The 25,821-nt window shown below is 37.5% G+C and overlaps 1 protein-coding gene across 29 annotated transcripts in view; it reads left to right on the top strand.

The window, feature by feature from the left end:
* Gtdc1 (glycosyltransferase-like domain containing 1) overlaps positions 1–25,821 on the top strand; it is a 395,485-nt gene that overhangs the window by 251,353 nt on the left and 118,311 nt on the right. The window contains exon 6 of one of the 29 annotated variants that reach the window (XM_063284103.1): positions 18,335–18,414. The exons of the other annotated variants lie outside the window; for them this stretch is intronic. Within the exon in view, the coding sequence (XP_063140173.1) occupies positions 18,335–18,407 (73 nt within the window). The 3' untranslated portion in view covers positions 18,408–18,414. The remainder of the gene's footprint in view (positions 1–18,334; positions 18,415–25,821) is intronic. 29 annotated transcript variants of the gene reach the window in all.

Here is a 25,821-nt window from a genome sequence, read left to right as displayed (position 1 = left end):
TCCAATAACAAAGTCACAATTAATAAATGGGATTTTGGGACGCTGAAAGCTTCTGTATGGCAAAAAATACCTGCATTCATGCAAACCAGAAGCCTACAGCTGAAGAATATCTTTATTTATTCAGCTGGTGGAGGGTCAGTATCTAGAGTAAGTTCCAAAGTATATAAAACAAAACAAACAAAACTAAACAGTAAGAAAAAAATAACCAAATTGAAAAAATGTTTTTGGTTTTTTTTTTTTTTTCTTAAGTGAACAACGCTGAAAAGATGAAAAACAGAGAGCTTGAGAAACACATAAGAAATGCCCCACATTGTTATTCATCGGGAAAATGCAAATGAAAACTACATTGAGATTTCCTCTTACACAGTTAGAGTAGCCAAGATTAATAAAGCAAATGACAGCACATTTATAGGGGATGGAGGACACTTATTTACATCTGGTAGAACTGTAAACTGGGACAGCCACTGAAAACCAATGTGGAGGTCTCCCAGGAAGTTGAGAATGGCTCTACTTCGATATCCAACCGTAGCACCCTTGGGCACATACCCAGCGACTCTGCTTCTCACCTCACACACGTGCTCCTCAGGTTCAGTGCTGCTCTGTGCATAACAGTTGGATATTGTGATGAGCGCCCTTGTTAGCTTGATGCGATGGAGACATGCAGAGATTTGTAATGTTCACCTCTGGATGCGTTTATTAGGTTTTTCAGACAGATTAACTAAGGGAGGGAGGGAGGGAGTGCTCTGAGTATGGTTAGCAGTAAGCAGGGCTAGAGGCGGTAGTTATAATGTTTAAGCACTGGATAAAAGAAAAAGGAAAAGGAAGAATTCAGCCATCACAGGCGTATGTGAGATTGAGATTAAGATTGAGATCTCATTTCCCTCACACCCACCACGACCCCACTGCAGAATATATGACTTTTCTGCTTCACCTTGCCTTCCGATGATACACCTAAAACATCTGAAACCAGGATCAAAATAAAAGAAGTTGTTTATGTCCTAGATAGCTAATGTCTTGTATTTTTTTCACAGCAATGGAAAGTCTACCATAATTCTTTTAGGAATCCTACCTATTCTTTTTAAAGCACAGGTACTCCCATTGTTTTTAAGTTTTCAAATAGTTGTGTAGAAAATATAACTCTGCCTTATTTGGAAATTTAATGCAGAGTAATCAGTTCATGGATATTGGGAAGCTCTATTCTGCAGCTTTACTTAGATTTAAATGAGCATTAACAGAATTTTTTGGACAGTAACTAAAATGCATAATATATGCTTTAGAGAATAAATGTTAATTCTTGTACAAAAAGAGGAACACTTCCTTACAGTACTAAAGAAGAGTCAAGTGTTAAATCGATCTAGGGAAGTGGAATTTTGTGGACAGGCCAAAATATCTTTTCTTATGTTATAATAATCATTAGAGTTAAAAAGTGCTATGTACAGGTATGGGAACATTTGCATGTTATGTTAAGTAGATAATGTCTAAAGATAACAGTACATGGGAAGTTACCTTTCTAATAATAAACGTATTCTCCAATAAAGTGAATATATGCGTACCAGTGAATGAATGAGTGAGCACGTGCGTGAGTGTGTGTGTGTGTGTGTGTGTGTGTGTGTGTCTGTGTGTGTGTGTGTGTACTTGGTTTTAAACAAATCTTACTGATAACTGATGTCCATTCTTGTGCGGAAGTGGCTAGAATGCCAGAGCACTCATGGCATTTAGAAATAGAGTTTCATATTCATCTGACTTGACAACTTCTTTATCAAACCTGGAAAAATAGTCTTAAATTCCACATTTTACTAATATTATTAATAGGAAAAGTGAAAAATGAAAGATAATTGAACTCTCAGTAGGTAGAATATGTAGCCAAATGTTTTTAAGGGATTCCTGAGTGGATGAGGTGAAGGTACTTCCTAAGTTCATGTCTACTTAGCATTGTGTATGTGAGTAACTCAGTGAAGACAACATGCAGACAGAAAGGGAGCAGATTGACACTGGAACATTCCCTGAAGTTGATGTTTAAACTATTCTAGAAGCAAAGTATTGTGCCATATCTTTAAAATAAGCACTTTAGGGGCTGGGGATTTAGCTCAGTGGTAGAGCGCCTACCTAGGAAGCGCGAGGCCCTGGGTTCGGTCCCCAGCTCCGAAAAAAAAGAACCAAAAAAAAAAAAATAATAAGCACTTTAAGGAGAATTGATTTTAGGAAGGAACATTCTGAGTAGAGAATAAACTATAGTTACTGTATTTCCAATTCAGTTCAATTTGGTTCATTAAATAAAAGGCAAAACTGTTTTGTTGCATGTACGAGGTGTAGGAATCAAGTACAGATACTTTTCCTATCTATATTTTAATGATATTTAGGAGCTTACATTAGTGTGGACTTATTTACTTTAATTGAGAGTTATATGCAAGAAAATAGTGGGTTTTTTTTAAAGTCCTTTCAGCTGCTATAGGTTGAATCTTTTGAAATAGTGGAAAGGTTCAGTGCTTAGAAAGGTATGCGTTCTGAGGAGAAGCATGGAGCATTAGCTATTTAGATTTACCAAGAGCAGGATCTGGGCCAATAGTACTAGCTGTGTGTTATAGGGCTTAATACACTCTGATTTCAAGGTGATTGCCAGCTATTATGTGATCGTGGGCAGATAGACTTTGATTTCTGTGAGCATTAGCATCATCAGCAACAATAACTTTTTACATGTGGTGTGCCAGGTGTTCCATAAAATTTGTTAAGCCAGCATTCCTCCGGCTCTCTATACTTAGATTGCTGAGAGTGACCCTGCTTGTTTTACATATAGCCAGGTTTGAAAGGCATTGGTTAGTGATAACAACTGGAGTTATAATATGTATCTCACTCAAATTAAAAGGAAGCTCCTAAGAGAGTAGATCCTGTGAGACAGAAATGTTTCTTCTATTTTCACCAAGCAGAATTGGAGTTTGTATTTTTATTGAAAAATCATAAGATAAATGTTGAAACATTTGATCACAGCAAAGAAAGTACCCTGACCAAAGACCATTTTGCTTGGATTTGATGAGGAAAGGCTTGGGGAAGTTCATGGTAGGAGATAGGGGGAAAATTTAATAAAGCATGTCATGTGGAAAGGAAAAGAGACGTCCACTTAAGTCCTAAAATGGGGACCGCCAGGTTTATTCAGGTCTTTAGTGTATTATCAACAGGAAGGAAGAGTGAGCTTCATTTCCCTGCCACATACATGTCTTTCTCCTATAACCTAACCCCAAGCTGTTCTGACCCAGACAGTATATGATACTTCTATATTCATAGTAACTTTTGCCTCTATTAAATACCAACTTTGGGAGGATCACAATCCTTCCTTTTGCTTATTATCATCATTGCATGATTGCAAAGAACTTGACTTAGACAATTAGGGCATTTATCTCATACAGTGCTTTCTGATGTAATACTGCTATTAATTGGTCCCATGCCTCCATTGACTACTTCTATCGCTGACTCGGAAATATGTATAAAAGGAACTTTAAGTTAAGCTGTAACTGTACATATATATATCTTGTACATGCACATCCATTGTCAATTGATAGATGTAATTCTAAATTAAATATGGAGTCTGTCTTTAATGCTTCTGAATTCTTTATAAGATGGGTATATTTCTTCTTAATAAACACTAATGAGTAAGCATTGCTGGGAGTGTTGGAAAAGGAAATGTGTGTCTACCTGGGCACTGTGGCTAAGCATGGTTTAGCACTCAGCTTTTCCTCTGCAAGTACAGCCATTTGAAGCCTCTGCACACTATCCTCTTTGCACCACAAGTGTATTTACCCTCTGGAGAAGAAGTTGGGATAATTAGAAAATTAGGGTTGCATTTTGACTACTTAATCCATAGGAACATTTTCCAGTATTGTAAAGGATGTGTGTAGCTGTGATTGACAGTGGGCATAATTGTCTGCCTGTTTGCTGTCTTCACATGTAGACAAATAAGCCTTATCATTGAAAGTTGACATGGAATTATTAAGTATAGATATAATAATTATCATGAAGCCTTTTGAAAACGAAGCTTATTCTGTTACCTCAGTGTGCAGAGGCTGACACACAGCTCTGCAGCCAGCTCTGTCGTGTGCTCCTGCTCCTACACCCTGTGCTTCTGGAGTGCCCCCACCTTTCTTCAGGGAGGATGAAGGAAACCAAAGTGTTGACAGAGCAAGCCTTCAGGCAGCTTGGAGAACTTAGAGTTGCCTGAGAGAAAACTAGATGAGTCTTGGAATACGAGCTTCATTGTAAACATCTCAGAAGACCAAGCATTTTAAATTGAAGGAAAAGATGAGAGTTTTGGAAGAGGAAGACAGACAAATTTGAAACAAGTGTTTCTGAGACTGGAGGGCAAGCATGGAGTGGCTTAAAAGCATATCTGAATGCCAGTTCTGTCAGACCAGAGTTTCCTTGACAGAGGGTTTAAGTGGAAGGTAGGGCATTTATAAAGGCAGGCACTGGAAACAGAAGGAAGTGGCAGTCATCACCATTTTGAGAGTATGCATTACCTGAGTTATTGCACTTTATACATGGGTCTGACTCCAGAATGATGCTCTGTCGTTCATACTCCCTCCCCTTAAAAACATAACTGAAGGGATTTTGAGCAGGATGTGTAAAAAAATAAAAGTTGGAGCATCAAACGAAGCAGACACATGAGATACAAGAAACCAGTCAGTTGAGAAGAGCTGGTGATGAAGTGAAAATTCTGTCATGTAGGTGGGCACTGCAGTAGCTGAACCTGCCAACTTAGAAGGAGCAGGAGTCGAGTGCTTCTATGGTTGAAAAAGAGCAGAGGTCAAGTGAAGAGGATCTGTAGAAGGGCCTGAGTGGTGAGGATAAATATTTTTGAAATGTAGTAAGTAATTGAGTAGCAGAATTCAAAGTAAATATATTAGGAGATAAAACATAGTACATGAATTAGAAAGGGGCAAGCCTTTCTTTGTATGTGCATTTAGGAACAGGTGCATCAGAAATCTGAAAGGAGGCCTTCATTTTACTTGCATTTCAGCCAATGGGATAGCCTGAGATACACTTACTTATCAATTCAGATTTCAAAGTAAAAATAGGCTCGTAGTCAGAGAATAATACATATATACATACATACATACATACATACATACATATTTATATAAATACATAATAAGCTTAATGTTTTCATTCAGAAATTAGAAAGATATATGAATCCACAAATTTATATGAACAAATAATATGAACATCAAATTTTAAAGTTCTTTTTTTTTAAGAAACTCTTTCCACATTGCTTCATTTTGGCCGTAGTAAGTCCACCTCAGTGTGCTGCTGTGGCCTGGTTTGAGCTGTAGCATGCACCGGAGTCTGTTTGTTTGCAGCAGATGATTTGACTAAGCTTTGATGCGCCCGCCGTCACTCCGCCTTTTGTGTACTTGAGCAGTGAGCAATGTAAACTCATTTTCTGAACACTTTGATTACGCGAACATCCCAGTGCCTGTGGCATGTGACAGAGAAGAGCCCTCTCCACTAATCAGATAGATATGCTTCAAGCGTATTTACACAAAATAATGAAAACAGCTGTTAGATACCTTTAAACTTGAGTGTGTTTTGTTATTAATCTACTAGCCTGTACACATGACACTGTAATTCTTCACTCACTCAAGTTGCCTTTAATGACACAGTAATAAAACTGAGCGGGATGAAAGTAATGGAATTGTAGAATGTAATGCCTCAATTGTTCTACAGTGTCTTCCTTTTTTGCCAAAATAAACCACAATTAAGTCCATATGGTGTTTTGAAGTTTTCAAGCAATGACCCTAGTAAAAAGTAATGAATTTGTGACAAAAGAAGGCATGACTGTCTTTTAAGCAGATATCTTCACTATTGATCTAGATATGATTGTGGACTGGCATGCTGATAGAAGAAAGGCCCAATGTACATGGCGCAAGCACTTTGTTTGTGGCTTATTTCAATCTTAGAAATTTAGATTTTTAAATTAGAAATCCTGTAGGATTTCTAGTCAACAATTCTAGTCAAGGCTCTCCTGTGTTAAGGCCTATTATGTAAAGCAAATAGTAGATGGTCCTCAGAGTGAAATATTTTACACATACTCGTATAATACTCATGTAGCATGTGCTGCTAAAATTTGTTTTAGGGAAGTGAGCTGGCTTACCCAGAAAAGGCACTTGCTGGCAGGCCTGATGGAACCTGAGTTCAATCTCTGGGACCTGTGGTGGAAGAGGAGGCCTAATTGCTACAAATTGTCTTCAGAGCTCCAAACACTAGTGGCATGACACGCCCCCAATTAAATACACGAGTATTTCAGACAGTTTATTAAAATAGATTTGGCTTCAGCATTTAACTGACTCTTGTGTATATTACACCTTTGTCTTTCTGGTTTTACTGTGTAAAGTTTTCTCGAGTTCATATTGCATCCAGGAAGGAGTTCTATTTTATCCCCTGAATACCTACCTCACCTGCAAGCAGATAATTGCAAGAGCTTTAGGACTAATTTTAAAACTTTTATTAGAGTAGGCAACAACTTTAAAATCACCTTTCAAATAAGGCACTTTAGGAATCTCTGCATCACAAGTCTAGATTAAACAGATTTAGTAATTTAAATAGAAAATTAATTAGAAAACCACAAAACCAAGTCCTTGAGTTTTGTTGCAGTTGTCTATTTGTAGGTGTAGACAGAAAAGGATTTAAGAAGTGGAGACACTAGGAGGAAGACGTTCAGCCAGAATTCTACACTCAGTGCTGTGCTCAGCATTTACCAGGATTTCTCTCCATGTCCTTTTGGGTCTGAAAGTCCTCATCTACAAGTTTAGGTTGCTATGTGTCTTCTTATTGTATCAAATATGTGTCATACCTCTTAGCAGTTTGTAGTAAACATTCAATGCGCATATTTTAATATATATTTGTCTGCTTGTTTTTTGACTTTTGCAACTACATAGTCTAACTATGTAGCCCTGGATAGCCTAGAACTCACTGTGTACCCTAGGCTACTAGGACTCATGAATGCTTTTCTACTGCCTGTTGCTAGTACTGTAAGCGTATGCCACCATATTTGCCTTACAGTTTAATATTATTCAAACCTCCCTTCAAGAGTACCTCATTAAATGACATATGTGTCTGTTGAAATCAGAGAAGTCAGTAAGTATTACTGAGTCCATATTACATGTCAAATACTAAATCTTCTTTCTACGAAGTTCAAATCTAATGCACCTAAAAAAGTTAACTTGAAAGCGCAGATGTGCACAGGCAAGCTAACTGGGCATGAATGGAAGGAGAGTGGAATGTCTGAAGCGTAGGGCTGGGACTCTGGAAGGTGAGTTCTAGAGATCTAATGGTCTAATTATACATTTTGACAAGATGACCTGTGTGGGGGAGAATGACCAACTATATTTGGATAGTCATAACTACTATTAGGAAGATGTAAACAAAATTTTCCTGTTTTCTGGGGCTCTAGTATAGGACCTTGTGTATTTTAGGCCAGCACTCTACTACTGAGCTGTATTCCCAGTATTTGTGTTTTGTTTGATTTTGTTGCAGAATCTCAAACTTATGGTTTAAGCTGGCCTCAAACTTAACTGTAAACCTGGCTGGACCCCAACTCAGGACCTTCCTGCTGTGGGAATTTTAGAGTTTTGATACCATGCTCAGCTCACGATTTCTTATTTTTAACCTTGTAATGTTTGACTTGCAGTAGGATAAAAATGGTTTTATAATATAGAGCTCTTTCTCTTTATAACGTAATATGATTATAAGTAAATACTTAAAATGTAGGGTAAAGAGCCATATATTTAGTCAAAAGTGTTGGCTATATTTATATGTAAAATTGAAAAATAGTTTTGTTTTGTGCTTTGAAAGATTATGAAAGCCTGTATTATATGTCTTAAGTCTCACTGGTCCTGTGAGGTATAAAACAAGCTGGACGATGCAGGTTCTGTGAGTGGCACCATGTCCACTGTGGTAGTACAGCTGCAGGAGCTTCTGATGGTTGTAGGGAATGTGCACAATACTTGATATTTTAAAGAGCTGTCATGGCTGTCCTTGTGATAATATATTGGTAACTCTTCTTTAAGGTTCACTGAGATATATTGATTAAATTATTAAATTAATTATCTTTTTTCTTCTATTCTTATTAAATTGGGTATTTTTTATTTACATTTCAAATGTTATTCCCTTTCCCGGTTTCCCGTCCATCAGCCCCCAACCCCTCCCTCCTTCTATATGGTTGTTCCCCTCCCCATCCACTCCCAATTACCACCAGCTCTCCCACCCCCAACATTTTTTTCACCTTTACAATTGTAAAAACTGAAGCTCTGGTAAAGCATTGCTGCAAAGCGAACAGTCCATAAATCATTCCTCATGGGAATCCATGAGTCGAGAGCTGAGAAGATTGTCTTTGTGCCTCTTTTCTCTATGGAATGAATTCCGTGGCCCTCTCCTGGTTAACTGTTGAGTCCATAGATTCCAGTAGGCTTTTCTCAAGTCCACTCTCACAACAGGAATGATGAAGTCTGGACTCAGCTGAGATTGTTGGTGAGGAGGAATCTCTTAACATCATTTCCCTAAAATAGGGTTCCTTATGTTTTTAAGATTTTTTTAAACATGTATGGGTGTTTTGCTTCATGTATGTGTGTTTATCATGTACAAACAATGTCAAAAGATGGCATGATATCTTCTGGAGCTAGAGTTACAGATGCCTCTTAAAAGTCATGTGAGAACTGGAGAGAGAACCTAGGTCCTCTTCAAGAACAACAGGTACTCTTAACAGCCATCTCTCCAGTCCCTAAGATTGATTTTTTTCATGGCAGCACAAAACTTCAGAGAAAACACTACAGGAGAAACATTTCTATGATGCCATTTCTAACCAAATCAACAGGCAGTTGGATCAGAGTCCATTTCTAGACTATGTTTAGTGGGTCAGTGGGTGGGTGTATGCACTTCCATTGTCAGTTGGATCTGTGGGTGTTTGCATTGTCATTTGGTCAGGATAATAGCATTCTATTTGTAGACCCAAGACTAAGGCCATACTCCATCTTTCTTTCTCCCCAGTCTCCATATGGTAACCACAGGCCTCATTAGAGGGGCTGTGTAAGAATCTGCACCCTCTTTGCTAATACATATTAAAACACCACAGACACAAAGGCTGGCATTACTATCTGTAGTTTAAGCTTCTGTATATATGCATTCATCTTTTAGATTGACAACCTTTCAGAGGTAAGGAATGTTAGAGATTTATATGTTTTGTAGCTAAACGCTGTTGTGAAAGTGTATAGCTAATGACTGAGAGCCATAAGTCCTGAACTCATCTATGAATCTCTTCGTGTTTAGTTATAATGTCTGGTAAAATGCCTTCTAAGGACTGGTGCAGTCGCCGTAGTTGCTGTAGCTTTTGTTGTTGTTTGCTTTGTTTCTGTTTGCTTGAGACAGGCTCTTGCTCCTGGCCTTGCTCCCTACCTGGCCACCTTATCCATGCTTTGGAGTCCAAGCTGGGCCTCAACCTCATTGGCAGTCCTCCTGCTTCAAAATCTTTGTTAGATTACAGGGTATTTCATCATGCCTTGCTCTTATTTTTTGACTTAATGAGTGAATTCAGCCTTTTCTGTCACACCATAGCCATGAAAATAGCAGAGGCAAGGGAAGGATAGTCGCCGTAGTCCAGAATTTCCCTGTCCTTACTCACCCAAAGAGTGTCCGCAGCCTTGTGCTCAGTGCACTAGTTCCTGAGGGCAGTGCTTCCTTGCATTGTTCAATGATAGTCCTAGTGTCCTTTGACTAGTGTTGGGCAATTGGTCAGCAGTTACTGTGCTTGATCAGATAACTTTAATATTTGCATTAATCTAATATTCTAAAAGTATATCTACAACACCAAGCTCCCTCATGTGTTTGTTCACCAACACACATACTTTTTGTAAGATATTTTATGAAGTATCTGATAACAGCAATCTAATTTAGAAATCCATCCTTGACAGGCCAGAAAGTATTTTAGCAATATACATCCATACATGACACTTATAGGCTTTTTTTTTCTCTGTACTCCAGGATTTCCAGTCAGGGAGAATATTTCTACAGTGTTAGGCTTTCTGACTGTTTGGAGAGAGAATGGATATTTGAGGCAGATTCCCAAAATTATCTTCCTTTCTTTGAACTTGCTGTCCTCCCTATCTCTCCACCCTCATTACAACCTCCATTTTCTCCCTCCCCACATACTTCTTCCATATTTCCTCATGTATTATGATATGGGAAGGTGGTGGAGCTGAATCCCCCTCGTTACTGCTGGAACCCTGTGAACTGTTAGGTTCCTTCTTTAACACTGTTATCACAGCCACTGCAGCTGGAGCTTCCTGGACTGCTGTCTTTTCCAGAATGTCTCCAAGCCCTTTGGATAAACCCTACAAATCACACATCTTCTTACACCCAAATCCAAAATTATACAAATACCACTGTACCACATTTTTATTTCTTTACTTATATGTCCACATTTTGTTCTTTAATGACCCAATATTAAAAGTAAAAAGAAAAGAAAAAAACTTAATGAAGCTAAATCAGTGATTCTCAATCATGACCCCTGAAAGACAACCAGAAAACACAGATGTATGCATTATGATTCCTAACAATAACAAAATTATACTTACGAAATAGCAACAAAAATAATTTTATAGTTGGGGTCACCACTACATGGAGACCTGAATTAAAGGGTCACAACATTTGGGAGATTAGGTGAGCTAATGAGTATGAGTATTTTTTAGCAAGAGGAACTGATTTCAGATCCCTAGTACCTGTAAAGAACCTGGGCATAACCACTTCCACTATAGTCTCAGTATTGAAGGGTGAACACAAGGATGTTAGGAGCTCAGTGGCCAGACAGTCAGTCAGACCAAACCAATGAGTTCAAGTTCAGTAGGAGCTTCTGTCAAAAAACAAGGTTAAGAGCAGTAGAGAAGGACACCTGATCTCCTCAACTATCCTCTGTACACACACACACACACACACACACGCACACGCACACACACACTCACACACACACACTCACGCATGCACACACACACGCACACACGCACACACGCACACACGCACACACACACACGCACACGGGAGGGAGGTGGACAGAGAGAGAACATAAACACTGTGGGACTGCATTTCTTTGGTTTTCTGTTTCTTTACCTTTCTCCTCCACTCACTGGCTAGATTAGAAAGCTCCACAACTTTTTTTCTTTCTTTCTAATTTGTCTTGAGGAAAGGAAAAAAGAAGGACTGACATGCACAAATATCCTCCTCTCCAAATTTTACACAGCCTGAGTTATATTACATAAAGAGGTTAAGCGTGTCCCTAAACTTAGACGGCAACACTAAGTTCTTAAACGGTTTGTAAAGAGATTGTTGCCTTTAAAAAAAGCAACATTTTTATTTCAGTAGTGAATAAAAATTTTGTTAATAGGCAGTTTCCTGATTAACGTAAGGATCTATAATTAGAAGAATCTTTCAATGTTTATAGAAAATTATTTTTGAAAGGAGGTGATGCTATACAGTGTTTGATGCAACATGTTTTCTTCATGATTCCCTTGGAAGTCTCTGTGCCAGAAACGCTTCCTTAAAGAATCACAGACTCACTTTACTCAATTCAGGAGTGATGATATGAAAGGAAAGGGGCTTTTCAATCTGTCCACAGAATAAAAATCTGAAATAAATGCATAGTTTTTAAATTCTATTAAAGTTGGTCCTTAGTTCATTGAGGTAGTTTTCCTCCTTAGAAACATGCGGCTGTGCTTTGAAGCCCAGCAGTGCTGGTCGATGACACATGTTAAAGTTCTGATGTCGCTTTTAGATGGTCACAAGGCTCTGTTCCTTAGGCCTTCATTAATAAGCATCTATGGAGTGTTGCTAAGCTGAGGCATTTCTTGGTAGGTTCTCAGAGTTATGCTTTTGAAAGTCTAACTTAAACTGTCTTTGAGCTCACTTATGGAACCCCCTTTTTAAAAACATTAAGGCTGTCATTCTTGGCAGAAATGTTTATTGACTGCACTCTGAGAGCCTGAGTCATGTTGCTTTTCATTTGTTCATGCGAGGGGATAGTTTTATAATTAGAGATTGTTGTTAAACGGGCATATTATTCTAAAAATACACCTTTATTGAGGGGAAATCTGGGAATATAAGCTAGACAGTGAGGTTACACCCAACATTGTGCATTCCTAGTAAGCAGCCATTTAGTAGATTGGTGTATAAACCAGCATCTGGTGCAGGAGTGGAAGGATGACATCATAAAGAATGTCTGGAAATTTTTAATTGAAAAAAATGATGCACAATTTTAACATGACTTTCAGTCTAAATTGATTCTATCAACAGGGTAGAAGTAGGATTCTTTAAAAACATTCCAATAATGTAAAGTATTTAAAATGTAATGTCCTGTTAATGTACCTAAAAATTAAACTTTAGGTCATCCAACAAGAGTACTGCTTACAGTAATACAGCCTATGTAATATGCAATTATCTTGACAATAGTTTTATTTTTCAACAATTTTGCCATAAAACAGCAGTGAGATACAATGAATTTGATTCATTTTTTGTGTGTGAATCATTTAATAGGCCATTACATCCACTATATTAGACTCCATTCTCCTTTCAGAGCTTTTCATTATAAGGCTGTCTTTAATGGAAAGAAGTTTAACCTTCCCTCCCAGATAGATTGAACCCCATAACAGTGTAAACATTCTCATTATAAAATAAAATCCCCTTCCCCAAGGGCAGCGCTCTAATTACATTGTGGAGGATTGTAGGAATGTTCCTACCTAGAAATGCTGTCTCATTCTTGCTTTCAAGTTTCTATCATTTTCAAGCAATCACTAACATTTTAAATCATAGTTCAAGAAAATGCTTATGATCTGGTTTAAAATTTTTTCAAAGTTAGTTTAATCAACTTCAAGAAGAAGTCATCAGTAAAATTACTGTTGATTTATAAATAGGATAATTAGAGGCTTCCCTCCTAAGTACTGTTCACTGGCATTGTGGCTGCTTTTATTGCCTAGTCAAAGCTCTTCATTCAATTTTAAAATTGCCTTTTGAATGAACTGCACTATGAGGTTCCCAAATAGTGTCACTGTTAATACTTCACCTCCTCTATTTCATCGTCCAGTCTGCAGATGCACAATAAATTGTTTGATAAGGGGGTCAATGAGGTTGTACTAGTTTTTAAGTGAATTATAACCAAACCATTCAGATTATGTCACATGCTTAATATTATGGCAGAGCTGTGTTTAAAGGGTGGCAGTCCTATGCTTGGTTCATTTTGCACCATTTCATTCAGAAGGTATCTTACACCAATCAGCATGTCATGGCTGTTCAACAAATTGTCAATCTTTCTATCAAGAGAAAAAACAAAATGCCACTTTAAAATGTATGACGTTCACCCCTTACAAATGGTTTATGTAAGGCAACAGACATAACAGGTTCCTGGTAAGAGAAAGAGACAGCCTGCTCTCTGCAGGAATGTGAAATTTTAAAGAGATTTCAGGTGATTATTCCAAGATAACAAGTATGTAAACATACTAAAGGTGGTATTCATTGAAAGACCTAAGGATCATATGTTTTTAATATGAAAATGTTCAGTTAAACAAGGTTATCTATTCCATAGATAACAGCTATATTTCCCTGGATATGTGAACTCAATAGATAGAGATTGTATTTTTTTGTAAGAGGCAGCTTTTCTTCCCTCTGACCTGAAGGAACATAACCAGAGGCTCTTTGCATGGCTACTCTTATGAGAAGGAAGTTAGGGTTGTTTAAAGGCATATTTTTCTGCATATGTAGAACTGGTGAGTGTATTCTGGGAAATTTATAAAGCAAAAGTAGGAAAGTGTGCTTGCCGCATCTGAAGAAGCGAGTCTGTTTGTGTGTCTATCCCTTTGTAACAGAAGGAGTGTTTCTTATGTTTCTGCCTTCAGACAGTTGGCACACATTTCATCTCAGCAGCTGCTTTCTCTTAAAGTGCAGTAGAGTGTAGGACTGCAGTGACACCAGCATTAATACTTCACATTCTGCTATCATATGCTGTCACTGGGAAATATGGATCTAGGTTACACGTGTTTGCAGACTTTGTGCTGTTGAATTATGAAAGCTGACTCTTGGTGGATTGTGCTGTGTGCAGAGACTGTGAACTGAGCAGCCAATGAGTACACTCGTCTGCTCAGAGTGCAGCGCTCTCCTTCCAGGCCCGAGGGAGCCGGAGCATTCAAATTGACACCCGCCAAATTCTGAAATGTTCTGTCTAATGAATATCAAAATTTTCTTGTCAGTGATATTTAACACGTTATCATTGACTTACATTTTTCTAGAGTCTCGTTTTTACCATTGTTGAAATTTTTACAGTTGGATACATTACCCAATAAAGAACATTGCAAAGGATGGAAGGAAATTTTGTTCATCTGGAATAAAAATTTTCAAAGATAATTATACAATTCTTTCCTATAGTTATAAAAGTTCAAATAATGTAGCTTTTTAATCTTTATAAAAGACTTAAAATATAAGCCAGAACACTATCAACTGTTATAATAATAATCTTCATTTTTGTCTTTGTATCTGAACTATGTCTATATAACAAATATGTATTTGTATATGTATACATATAACATATGGATTAATTCATGCTTTTAACAAAATTCATGGATTAATTCATGCTTTTAATAAAAAATTCATGAAAAATGCTGTGATTTAGAACTCAATAGGAATATTAGTAGACTAATAGAAAGTGGACGAGCAAATATGAGTAATACTGTGAGAGCAGTCTATTCACGGCTCTCCACTGAGAGGTAGATACCAAAACCTGTGAGTGCTCAGATGATGGCTGCGGCTTAGCGTGTGGAATGGAAGACGAGGAATTATTGGCCCCAGGGACTTTTATGTTCTTTACATTTTTACTGGACATTACATTTGTGTATCTTATTTGTGACGTTATGCGGTGTCTGTTTAACTCTTGGAATTGACATTTTATTGTGAGTGTGGCTTTATTATAAGTAGGATATATACTGGTACGATTTTAAGCTCAATATTTCAAGAGAACAATACCTAGAGAGTCATATTGTATCATATGAACTGCCTGTCTTTTCATCTTGCATTACATGGTACCAGTTCTAATTAGCATGAATTTTAATTAGTTAACATACATGTCCCAAGGTGTGAAAACTTTATAAAATTCAACAGTCTGTGCATCCATTGTGTACATTCTGTAATTTTGCTCCTTGGGGGATGAACTCTGTATCTTGACAGTGCAGAGTAAAGAAAGGGTTGAAACAGTTATTCACTCATAACATCGAAGAACTGTAATTTGCTTTTAATTTTATAAATCCTGTTTTTCTCCTGACGTTTTCTAAGAATAACATGGTAAAGATAATTATCCTCATTCTGCAAAAAGGTTGCATTCCTCCTTACTGTCCTGGTGATTAGATGGGCAAACTGGCTGTCTTTAAGGAGAGCTTTTAACATCCTCAAAACTGCAGAATGTATGTTTGTAACCAGTACTGGTGATTTTCTACCTGCCCCGTGTCATCTGTTGACTGCTTATATATCCTCATCTGTATAATGAGGACTATGGTGAATATTTGTCTCTTTGCCTTGTAGAAGTTGATTTCTAAGTGGAAATCAACTTTTTAATCGGCCTTCGGTTTGGAACTGTGGTCTCAGATAAGAAGCACTTTCCCACTTGTCAGTGATGGAATAATTGTGAAAACATTTCCCATGATTCGGTCCAGGATGTGTTATGCAGTAGAGCTAGGCCACACAGCCATCCCTCAGTGCTCTGTGCTGTTTTTGTCTCACGTTGAGGCTGCAAGGTTAGCTCTTCTTCTTTAAAGACGAGGTCTTGCTGAAAACAATATTGTATGAGATGTAAATGCCAGGTTGGCAGGATGCAGAAAACATGAAACATGTCAACAGTATGGCAGTAGACTTAAACGTGTGAATGCACTGAATGAGAGGTGCAAACAGTACTTTACTCTGAGTTACCAGTCTGTATAATGTGGAGACAGTAATAGTTTATAGACCTGTCACTACTACTTGTGACTACTATGGTGACCTCAGGTTTCCTTTGTGACTCTCTCTTTATAACAGCCATCTTTTTGAAAATGAATCATTAAAGAAAACGTAAAAGTGCCTTGCAAGATCAAAATATATGGAAAGAGCTGACATTTGAGGACTTCAAAAGAATTTGCATACATTTTTCTTACATCTATGCTTGATGAAGTTGGAGCAGTTTAGCTATAGAAGGATGTCTTTCAGTATTATCAGTCAAGACAAATGACACTTTTAATTTGCAAAGTACATTAGGTTTTAGCTAGCTAAAGAGTCTCTTCGATTATCTCCACTGCACAGATTCAGACTACATTCAGCATCTTAGCTTATAACTTAGCTTCCTGAAAATTCTATTCCTTTGCAAAGTTTCAGGTAGAACTTTGTGCTCCAATGACTAAGATAGGATGGTAAAAAACCATTTGAAAGCTTTAGCCTATAATCATCGATCACAATCAATTGTAACCTCACTGTTTCAGAGAGTGTATATCTTTCAAAGTTAGTTGAACTTTTCAACCACCAAAGTTGACATGATATGACTTTTTTTTGTTCTTTGCAACATATATGTACAAAATATCCGAGCATCAAGGAGGACACTTAGAAGTGATTGTACTATTTGGCTGTGTCAAAGACTTAAATGTCTTCTGTTTTATTGGGGTCACAGTCCTCATTCCTGATAGCAGACTTTGTGCTCATCTGACCTCAGAAGCATTTTGAACAACATTACTTATTCCTGGACGGTGCTTTAAAGGCTGCCATAGTGAGAAGAACTGCAGGCGTTTGGTTGGAGCTGTGGCACGCGACTAACTAGCTAGTGTGGCCAGGCTGTCACCTCACCTTTCAGAACCTCAGTCTCGGAACCTGCAAAGGGAAATTACCACACTGGACTCTCAAGTCCTTCTGCATTTCAAAATCATGTGATTTCATATTTCTAACTAGAAGACTGATGAAATCCCGGTTGTTGAAAGTATATGTATTCCAAAAGTCAGTTTATCGTTAATCGTCCTTAGACGAGAAGAAAAGCTAGAACATCCTTGTTGGCGAGTTCCCTGTGCTCTTCAGTTTGCCTCACTAGAAATGGAAAGGGGTTGGACTGAGGACATAACAAAGCCAGTCACCGTTAATAGGATATTTAGCTTTTGTCTTTGTGTTAACCTTCAACTAAGTGACATATTTCAGTGTATATGACATAATGCTAATTATTTAATTCAATATTTACATTGTCTCTGGGTAAGACTAAAAGTAGAGGACCACTAATCTCAGCACTTTCCCTAAACTCTTGCAAGCATGTAGCACTATTCTACGCATTCCATTTTAGTACTGTTTGTATTCACATGTACATATATGTACATTCATGTGTCTTGGGTCACAGTTACTTCATGATTGTGTGATTATGCAACCAATTAAGCATAGGCTTGTCCCCTTATTGTCACAGCACAGTCAAAACAGCTTTAAACTAGATGACCAGAAACAGAATGTAAGTCTCTGTCCTGCTAGTAGCCACTAACCATATGACTTTGAAAACATTCAGATACTACAATATTCCTTATTTGTAGAAGAGGATGTATAGGGCCTACCACCTATGAATTCCATACATTTAATAAATGCATGATTAACTGAAGAACTAGGACATAGGATTTTTTGTAATTTCCATAATTTTTTGCAGGAGTATAATCAGGGTTGAGTTTTTGGAGATATGCTTCAAGGATAATTAATATTTAGCAATTTTATGTATGTTAGTTTTAATTTCTCCTGGCTGAGGTTGATAGGTCAGGAGTCTTTATTTATAAAAAACATTGTTTCATGATTATTGTTAACCAGGAAGAGCTTCACCCCTGGGGTTCTCCTGCCCACTGCTACCTCTCAGTCCAGTGAACCCAGAAACTTCTCTGGCTCTTAGTCAGTTTCTAAAATTTATTGTCTATTTATTGTGCTAAACTGTTCAAGGGGACATAAATATCAGTATGATTTTTATAAAATTGAGTCAGAGTTCCTATCATATGTTTTGGGCTGGAATAAGTTCCCTTACTGTCACAGGAATTTTTTTTAAATTATTGTTGTCCCAATGCATTAGTTGTAACTACCAGAAAGTTCAGTTTATAAAAGTAATCATTTATTCATTCCTAAAATAGCCATAGTTCACAATTTAGTATGTTACAGGTTTATTGGGTTACTGTATCTAAATGTCCATTTGGATTGTCTTCGTTATTAAGTTGCAACTTCCAATTAACTTAAAGCGATAAGATAATTTATACACAAGGTATTGTTGGTGTTAATAAAGATTATCCCTCCCAAGATCTCACGCAGGGAATTCTGTTTCATGGCTGTCTTCTGAGTATTGGGAGAAGTGGACAAATGTCACAGAGTAAGCATATAGTAAGTACCATGAAACTTGGTGTGTCTGCTTCTAGATAGTACAGCTCATTTTAACCCTATAATGGCTAGTAATTGTGTGCGCCTAATGAAGTAGCTTGTCTTCACTAATCTTAAGCATTTTGTCTTTATATTTTCCAAGCACTAGTAAAAATTTATCCAATTTGAAAAGCAGTCTCCGTGCTTACCATGTGAAATCTAAGGACTACAAACATGGAGAACCTTCAGGCCTCGAGCCGTTCTTTCCTTCGCGTCTGATTCCGTGTTGTGAATTACCGATAATATTTGAAGGACATATTTTCCTTTTGGGGAATAGAACAATTCCAGATTAACTTCTCAACAGCTTTTCTGCTGCCTGCCTGCATGAGAACCCTGATGCAGGGAGAATTGATGACCCTGGAAAGTCAAGTCACTTCAGCTCTCTTCAGTATCAGTAAATGACACGTAATTACATACACTTTAAAAAGAATCTTCAGATTTGTCAGAGTAGCTAAAAATATGAAGACTCTCTTAGTTATTCTAATAAGAAAATAAGATTGTGGTTTTACGCAGAGACACTACTTTATTTTCAGTTATACTACAGTTAAACCAAAGTCTTAACAGAGCAGGTTCCAAGGAAAATATGAACTCTAACTGTAAAGAAGACGTCTTCTTCTAGACTATTTGCTCTCTGACCCAGAGGTTGGTTTGGATATGTGGCATTTCTTGTTAGCAAAGAAATAAACACACTGGTTGTAGTAACTGTAGACAGTAAAGTCACTGAGATGATTTCCTCTAGGGTTGGGTCTTGAATGGCAAACAGATGCGAAGGCTTTTTCTGGCTTTCTTTCTTGAGCTGGCTGTATATCCTTGACTGCAAGAGGGCTAGCTCCTCGCTGTTTCCCACTCCCTCTCCTTTCTTGTGAACTTCTGGGATTTAAGAGTAATATAGCTCTGAAAATATTTGTTTGATTAAAAGAAACCACGCCCTGAGGATAATGCCATATTACGTCTGTGTGATTGGTTCATTTTAATTTTCTACCACCCAAGGCACAGCCGCAGTGAGGACTGATTCTGGCACAGGCAACATTCAACCTCCTGGAAATCTGGAGAAAATGCGAGGCCTTTCAGTCCCCCTAGGTGGCCATTAGGATGAAGGCTTTTCTGGGAGGAGGTCCAACATCATCTCAGATCTGTAGGCTTTGGTGATTATTCAAAGGGCTGCTCTGAGGAATGTGAGACATTCCCAAGGTCAGATCAGTTTATGTAGGCACGATTATCAGTAAACTACATGAAAAGGAAAGCAAGGGTCCATTTCTGTAAACTTCACCCTTTTCTGAAACCATCTGTCCAGCCTGAAAGAGGACTGTGGTTAGGAAATATAAACTCCATGTGCTTAAACACAACTGGAATTATTTGTAAGTAATTAACCATACAAAATATACAATGATAAAAACAGTTTATGTATTTTTTTTCAAAATTAGCACTTTAGCATGATTATCAACAAACTGACACTGTTCTCTTCCTAACACTTATCTTTATTCAAGAGATAAAATATTCCTGGACCTTTTTCTATTGTCTAAAAGTGAATAGAAATAGTGTCAATATATTTAATAAACTTCTATAAATGCAACAAGTTTTAGGTTCTTTGTAACATTTTCTTTGTTTTATTAAAAATATTTTAAGGTTTTTCTTCTGTGCCTACTATTAGATTATAATGTATGATGCAAAGCTAAGGGTTTTCTCAAAATCCTGCAATAACAATGCTCTTTTCTTACATAAGGCCAGCAGGATGTCCCATCATGGCGGCCTCTTAATCAGATGATATTTTGATCTGTGTTTCTATTCATTAATGCTCTGTTTTCCAGTGTCATGTCAGGATTCTGTTTACCAGTTAATATAATTCCCTGACTTATTCCTAGGAGAACTGGACCAGAAGAGTTGTCTCCTTGGCTCAGAGTTTCCAGTACAGTATTTAACATAATTTCCAGATTATAATGCAGATGACATTTTGTAACACTGAAAAAAAGTTTCATTTTAGAAAATCAAGCAATCTTAAGAAAGAACATGTATAAGATTAAAAAATAAAGACTGACTTCAATACATTGATTATACAACTTTCCAGCTACTTTCATTTCCTACTGAGAGCGTCCATTGTCTTAGCACAGCTCTCTATGCTGCTGCTTCTGCAGTTTTGTGCTTGCTTTATTTTTCTAATATTTAATGCAGTGCATTTTATGTTCCTTTTATTTCACTTTATGTTGCATTGTGCTGTGTGTTTCACTGTTGGATCTAAATTGGGGAAGGGAGTCCTGCTTTGTCCTTGTACTGTAATGAAGATAGAGTTTGTTAATATGTAAACTGCTGTCTTAGGTGCATCATCATGTGGAGACTGTTTCATAATTGAATATGTCGGTACTAGATACATTTAGACAATTACAGTCCCTAAACACCTACTCAGAGAGAGAAATGAACTTAATGGTTTGTTGTATAGAGTTTCATTTAAAAATATTTTAGGAGAATGACTTATTTGTAAGAATATACAATGCAGAATAATGACGGGAGCGTGGACCAGTTACAGGAAGGGTAGGTGCAGCAGTTACAGGCGGCATTTATTAGCATCTGTGTTCTCGGGAAGTTTAGGTGTTTTTGAAGATTTTAAAATAGAAATTTTAAAACTAGATTAGATTGAGAGGGAAAAAGTTTCTAGAAGCATGTTAAGGATATATTTCCTAATTTAGTAAAGATAGCTCTAAAGTGTATTGCTTTTTATTAAGTTATCTGCCTTTATAGAATGACAGTGTTTTTAAATTTAGAGTGTCAAAATGATAGGATGACTGCAGTTTCACATCCATTTTTCTAAATGAAATAGGGACTGTACATGACTTCATTTTCAATTACAAGCAAAACGAATTATTTAAATAATACAACTGCAAAAAAGGAACTATGTTCTGCAAGACGTGTATACAAATGCCGATGCTTGACATTGCCCTGGCAAACCTGTCCATCAGCATCTGAGCACTGAGTGCTGAAGGAAGTGTGGCCACTCCCACTGAAGTTCAGCAAGCGGAGGTACTGAAGGGAAGGGAAATCTTCAAAGTCTCGTATGCAGCTCTGTGTTCTTTCAAAATTGAAACAAATCAACTTCGTGCTCAAAAAGTATGATCAGTCTATTATTCTTAATGTTTTGCTAGCATGAGTTAGTGGTCTAAGTATTTATTTGATGAGGAGTAAAGCTTTGGGCTTGTCCTTCCCTGTCCTTCGTCCCCCCCACCCCCCATGTTTCCTCTCTAATTGAACCCAGGACTCTAATGTATGTTAAGTGTGGCTCTACCACTGAGCTCCACTGCACAGCCAAGGAGTATGTTGTTTCTTTCTCAGAAAATAAATCCACGCTGTCATCTTTATAACATACACATTTCAGAACTGCATATTAGAGAATTGAGAAAATACTGTTTGGAAGGAAATTTAGAATGAAAAAGTTTTTTATAATATTTGCCATGCCTTTAAGAAATCTTTTCAAAAATTTCATGTATGCCCTTTCTAACAGAGCTCTGGGAGCCAGTTCCTCAGAAAATTGTCATCAGTTGCTAGGCAGTAAGGGGAGAACAAGCAGAGAATTGATGCTGAGAATGTGCATTTCTGTAAGCTATGGTGGTCACTTGGATTTGAGATGTACTCTCTGTCTTTAAAACCTGTGAAAAAGAGGGGTTAAAAAGGCTGACTATCTTTGTACCTTAATGAGAGAATGATTGCTGTAATAGTATCAAAGATAAACCAGTGTATTAGAAACAGTAAATGATAAAGGGTGATAATATGCCATTCTTGAGACTTCTTGGCTCTTACCTAACACATCAGAAAGTGATTGTTGAATTTTAAATAGCCATACAAATGGATGACATAGAAATTTAACTTTGCTTTGACCTTATTCTAATTCACAAGATGACTGCAAAATGACTTTGTTGCATCTGAATGTATGCTGGATGCTAAATCACTCCAGAGTATAAAATCTTTGTTTTGGCATAATGTTGATGCATAAACATTTGTACCCCATACTAACCCTATAAACATCACAATCCATCAGTACAATTACAAAAAAGATTGTTTGTTTTCACACTTAAAGCAGACATGAAATAGAGTGTCCTTAACTTAATCACCACCTTGATTTACCACATTTGCATATATTTGCATATTAATTGGACTACAGATTAAAATTGGTTTTGTAATTTTAATTAAGTGTCCACAAAGGTAAATGATTAGAACTGTTTAAAATACATTCTGACATAAATAGCAGTAAAAGCTTTTGTGATGATGTTTTTGTGGAATTACATTCAGAAAGTGGCCTTTTATGATAGTAATTTTAATCTTAAATAGAATTATACAGTCAAACAGAACTGTGGATTCATAATCATTTTTTTCAAGATCCATTTAATATTTTGCTGATTTGCAGCACTTGGTGAAAACGTTCTGTAGGTTTAGCTGATTGCAAAATGAGGCCTCTGGAGCTGATCAACTGAGAGTCTAAACCCACAATCCTTAGATGCCACATATGCTTCAAGTCTATCTCTCACTCTCTGTGCATCTGTGTGAGTGTGTGTGCTCCTGCATGCCTGTGTGTATCAACGGAATTAACTCATATAACCCTTTTAATGATATGCCCTTTAAAAACAGAATCACCTTAAGGGACCATCATAGTCCCAGTTTAAATTAGGGAACATATAAAATGTTTAAGAGTCTCTTCGGCATGTTATTTTGTTGCTCAGAAGTATCATCCTTGACATAGGCCGGTTTGCTGACTTAGTAGTAGGTTGTCCTCCCTGGTGCCTTCCCTTTTGGGGGGTGACACAGAATTGTTGGGAAAATGCACTTTCCCCCTTCAAAACCTGAGATACTTAACATGTGGCGTGTATTTTCTGTTATACCAGACAGAAAATTGGTCTTCCCAGAAGGTTACTGGATGCCTAGCACCCTCTTCCTTCCAGCTGGCATTTTCCTGTTTGGATCCTTTTAAATGTTGGATGCTGAAACCCTCCCCACTCCCAGCTGCCACCTTCTTCCCTGGCGGTACCCTAGATTTAGCTCCCTAATGCTTCCTTGCACCCAGCTGCTTCTCTGTCTGGCTCCTGGCTATGTAGAGTGGAATGGGATAAATAATCTTTTTCCTACAAGTCACCACCCAACAACTCTTTAATTGGATTTCTTTTCAAAGCTGCGACATGGCTAAATTTGCCATGAATGACATAACTATCATGTTGTTTTGTTTTGTATTTTGAGTTTGGAATACATGTGCATAAACCTTCTTGTAAAAGTTTATGAAAAGCCAATCAATTAAACCTTTTGATTGTCCTAAATTACAAGAAAGGAAATAATTTCTTAAAAGTAGAACATCATAAACCAAGTTGTAAAAGTCATTTTTTAAACCTGATTTTTTTTTTATTTAAATGTGTGTAGATGTTTTCCCCTCCTGTAGACACCACTTGCCTCCCTGATGCCCTCTTTACAGCAGTTAGATCCTCTGGAACTGAAGTTACAAATGGTTGTAAGCTGCCATCTGTGTGTATGAGATGCCATTTGAGTGCTGAGAATTGAACCTGGGGCCTCTCTGGAGCTGTCGGTGCTCTTAAGCCCTGAGCTATCTCGACAGCTCCTTTAAACCTTTTCTTTAAGTCCTGGAGTATAAGAAAGAACAAAAACTTAAGAAATTTTAAAGGCAGGTTTCAAATCTTAGTTTTGTTTCCTTTGTGTGCCATTTTGTAAGCTAGTTTATCTTACTGAAGCCTCATTTTTCTCAGCAGTTAAATGGATAAAAAACAAGTATTGTGGTTTTTGTTTTTAATAAAATAATAGCCATAAGACCATCTAGACAGACTGGAATCCATAGTGTTGGTAGAAATTGGCCAACTTAACATATATTTAAAGCAGAACAGATGATGTCATCTTCTGTGACTAGGGTGTGGCTCAGTGGTAGTTCAGCATGGGACTAGCTTACAAACCCTGTGTGAGCAGCAGCTCTACCAAAGAGGATGGAGAAAGAGTGCTTATACCGTGCTGTATTTGAGATATATTTTAAAGTGAGAAAAGGCATTTTGTTGGGGGCTAAAAACTGTCATGTGTAGTCAAATCTTAAAGGGGTTAGAGAGGTGACCCCATGGTTATGAGAACCTTGATTACAATGAAGACCTGAATTCACACTCTACTATTCATTTAACAAGCCAGGAGTGGTCTCAGTTACCTATAATCTGGGACTTGCTGAGTGCCAGCCTCCTAGTGTGTGAAGAGACCGAGCTTCAGAGGAATAGTGCCGAGTGCTAGAGCATACACGATACGTCATCTGCAGACATAGTCACCATGCTAGTCACATGTGTACACATACATATATACAGCACAGTTTCCCAAACACATGTACACATAACTGTATTTTTTAAAGATGGTTTCTCAAAAAAATTGCTGGTAGGGGTGTATGCAATTTTATTCATGAATTTTCCAAATCATGCTTTCAGAATAAGCTAAATTGACTCAAGAGCTCCCAAGTACACGTGTGAACTAGGGGCCACCACTGCAAATGCTAAAGTCATCTACAGTTAACATTTTGCCACTGACATTACTTTAAAGGTTTGTAGGGAGACATTTGGATGTATTATACGACTCTCCATTTTTCTAGTTCTGTTCTCACGTTTATCTCACTAGCTGAAGCAAAGTTTTTATGTGACCATTTTATTGGGCGATATAATATCTAATATATAGTACAGAAAGTACAGTAAAAAGCAGAAAGATACTCCACACTTCCCTTAGCTTTATTAGTTTAAAGTTGCTGAATAAGAGTCAGAAAAGTTGAGATTTTGGAAAAAAAGAAAAAGCCATTCAGACAACGTCACAGATCCGGCCCCATGGAGCAGATGCTGCTCCGCCTCTAACATTAGTACCCAGTGCACTTGCGAGACCCTAACCGCCCTGTAGGCTTCAGAAATTACACACTGTGGGTCTGCTTCTCTTTTTTTCCATACCGCAGTCTTTGGCACTGTAATTTTCTGATACCTGGGTCTGCATTCTAATTAATTCATCTATGTCTTTATACAGTCTTATGTAATATATGTGGCATTATATTACATTCAACTTTTGAATATTTATAACTTCATTTCATAATCTTAGACGTCTTACCAAAGAAGGAACTTTTTTTGATACTTTTTAGACAGTGTATCATCATCTTCGTGCCAAACATGCCATCCTCAGAATTGCAGCTTGAAGAACCGTAAGGAACCTCAAGAGAGTTTTGAACCATTCTTAGGAGAAAAAGAATCCACTAGTGTATTGCAACTTGACGGAGAAGGTGCAAGAGAATTAACACTAGTGACTCCCCTGTCATTGTTCCCTCCTTGTAGAAACCAAATGAAACTCGAGGGTAAAGGAGATTAATTACAGCCCATTTGAGCC

The sequence above is a fragment of the Rattus norvegicus genome, chromosome 3 (genome assembly GCF_036323735.1).
Source record: "Rattus norvegicus strain BN/NHsdMcwi chromosome 3, GRCr8, whole genome shotgun sequence".
In the NCBI taxonomy this organism is placed as follows: Eukaryota; Metazoa; Chordata; class Mammalia; order Rodentia; family Muridae; genus Rattus; species Rattus norvegicus.
The sequence above is the reverse complement of the archived record's forward strand: the minus strand, read 5'-3'. Positions and strand labels throughout refer to the sequence as shown.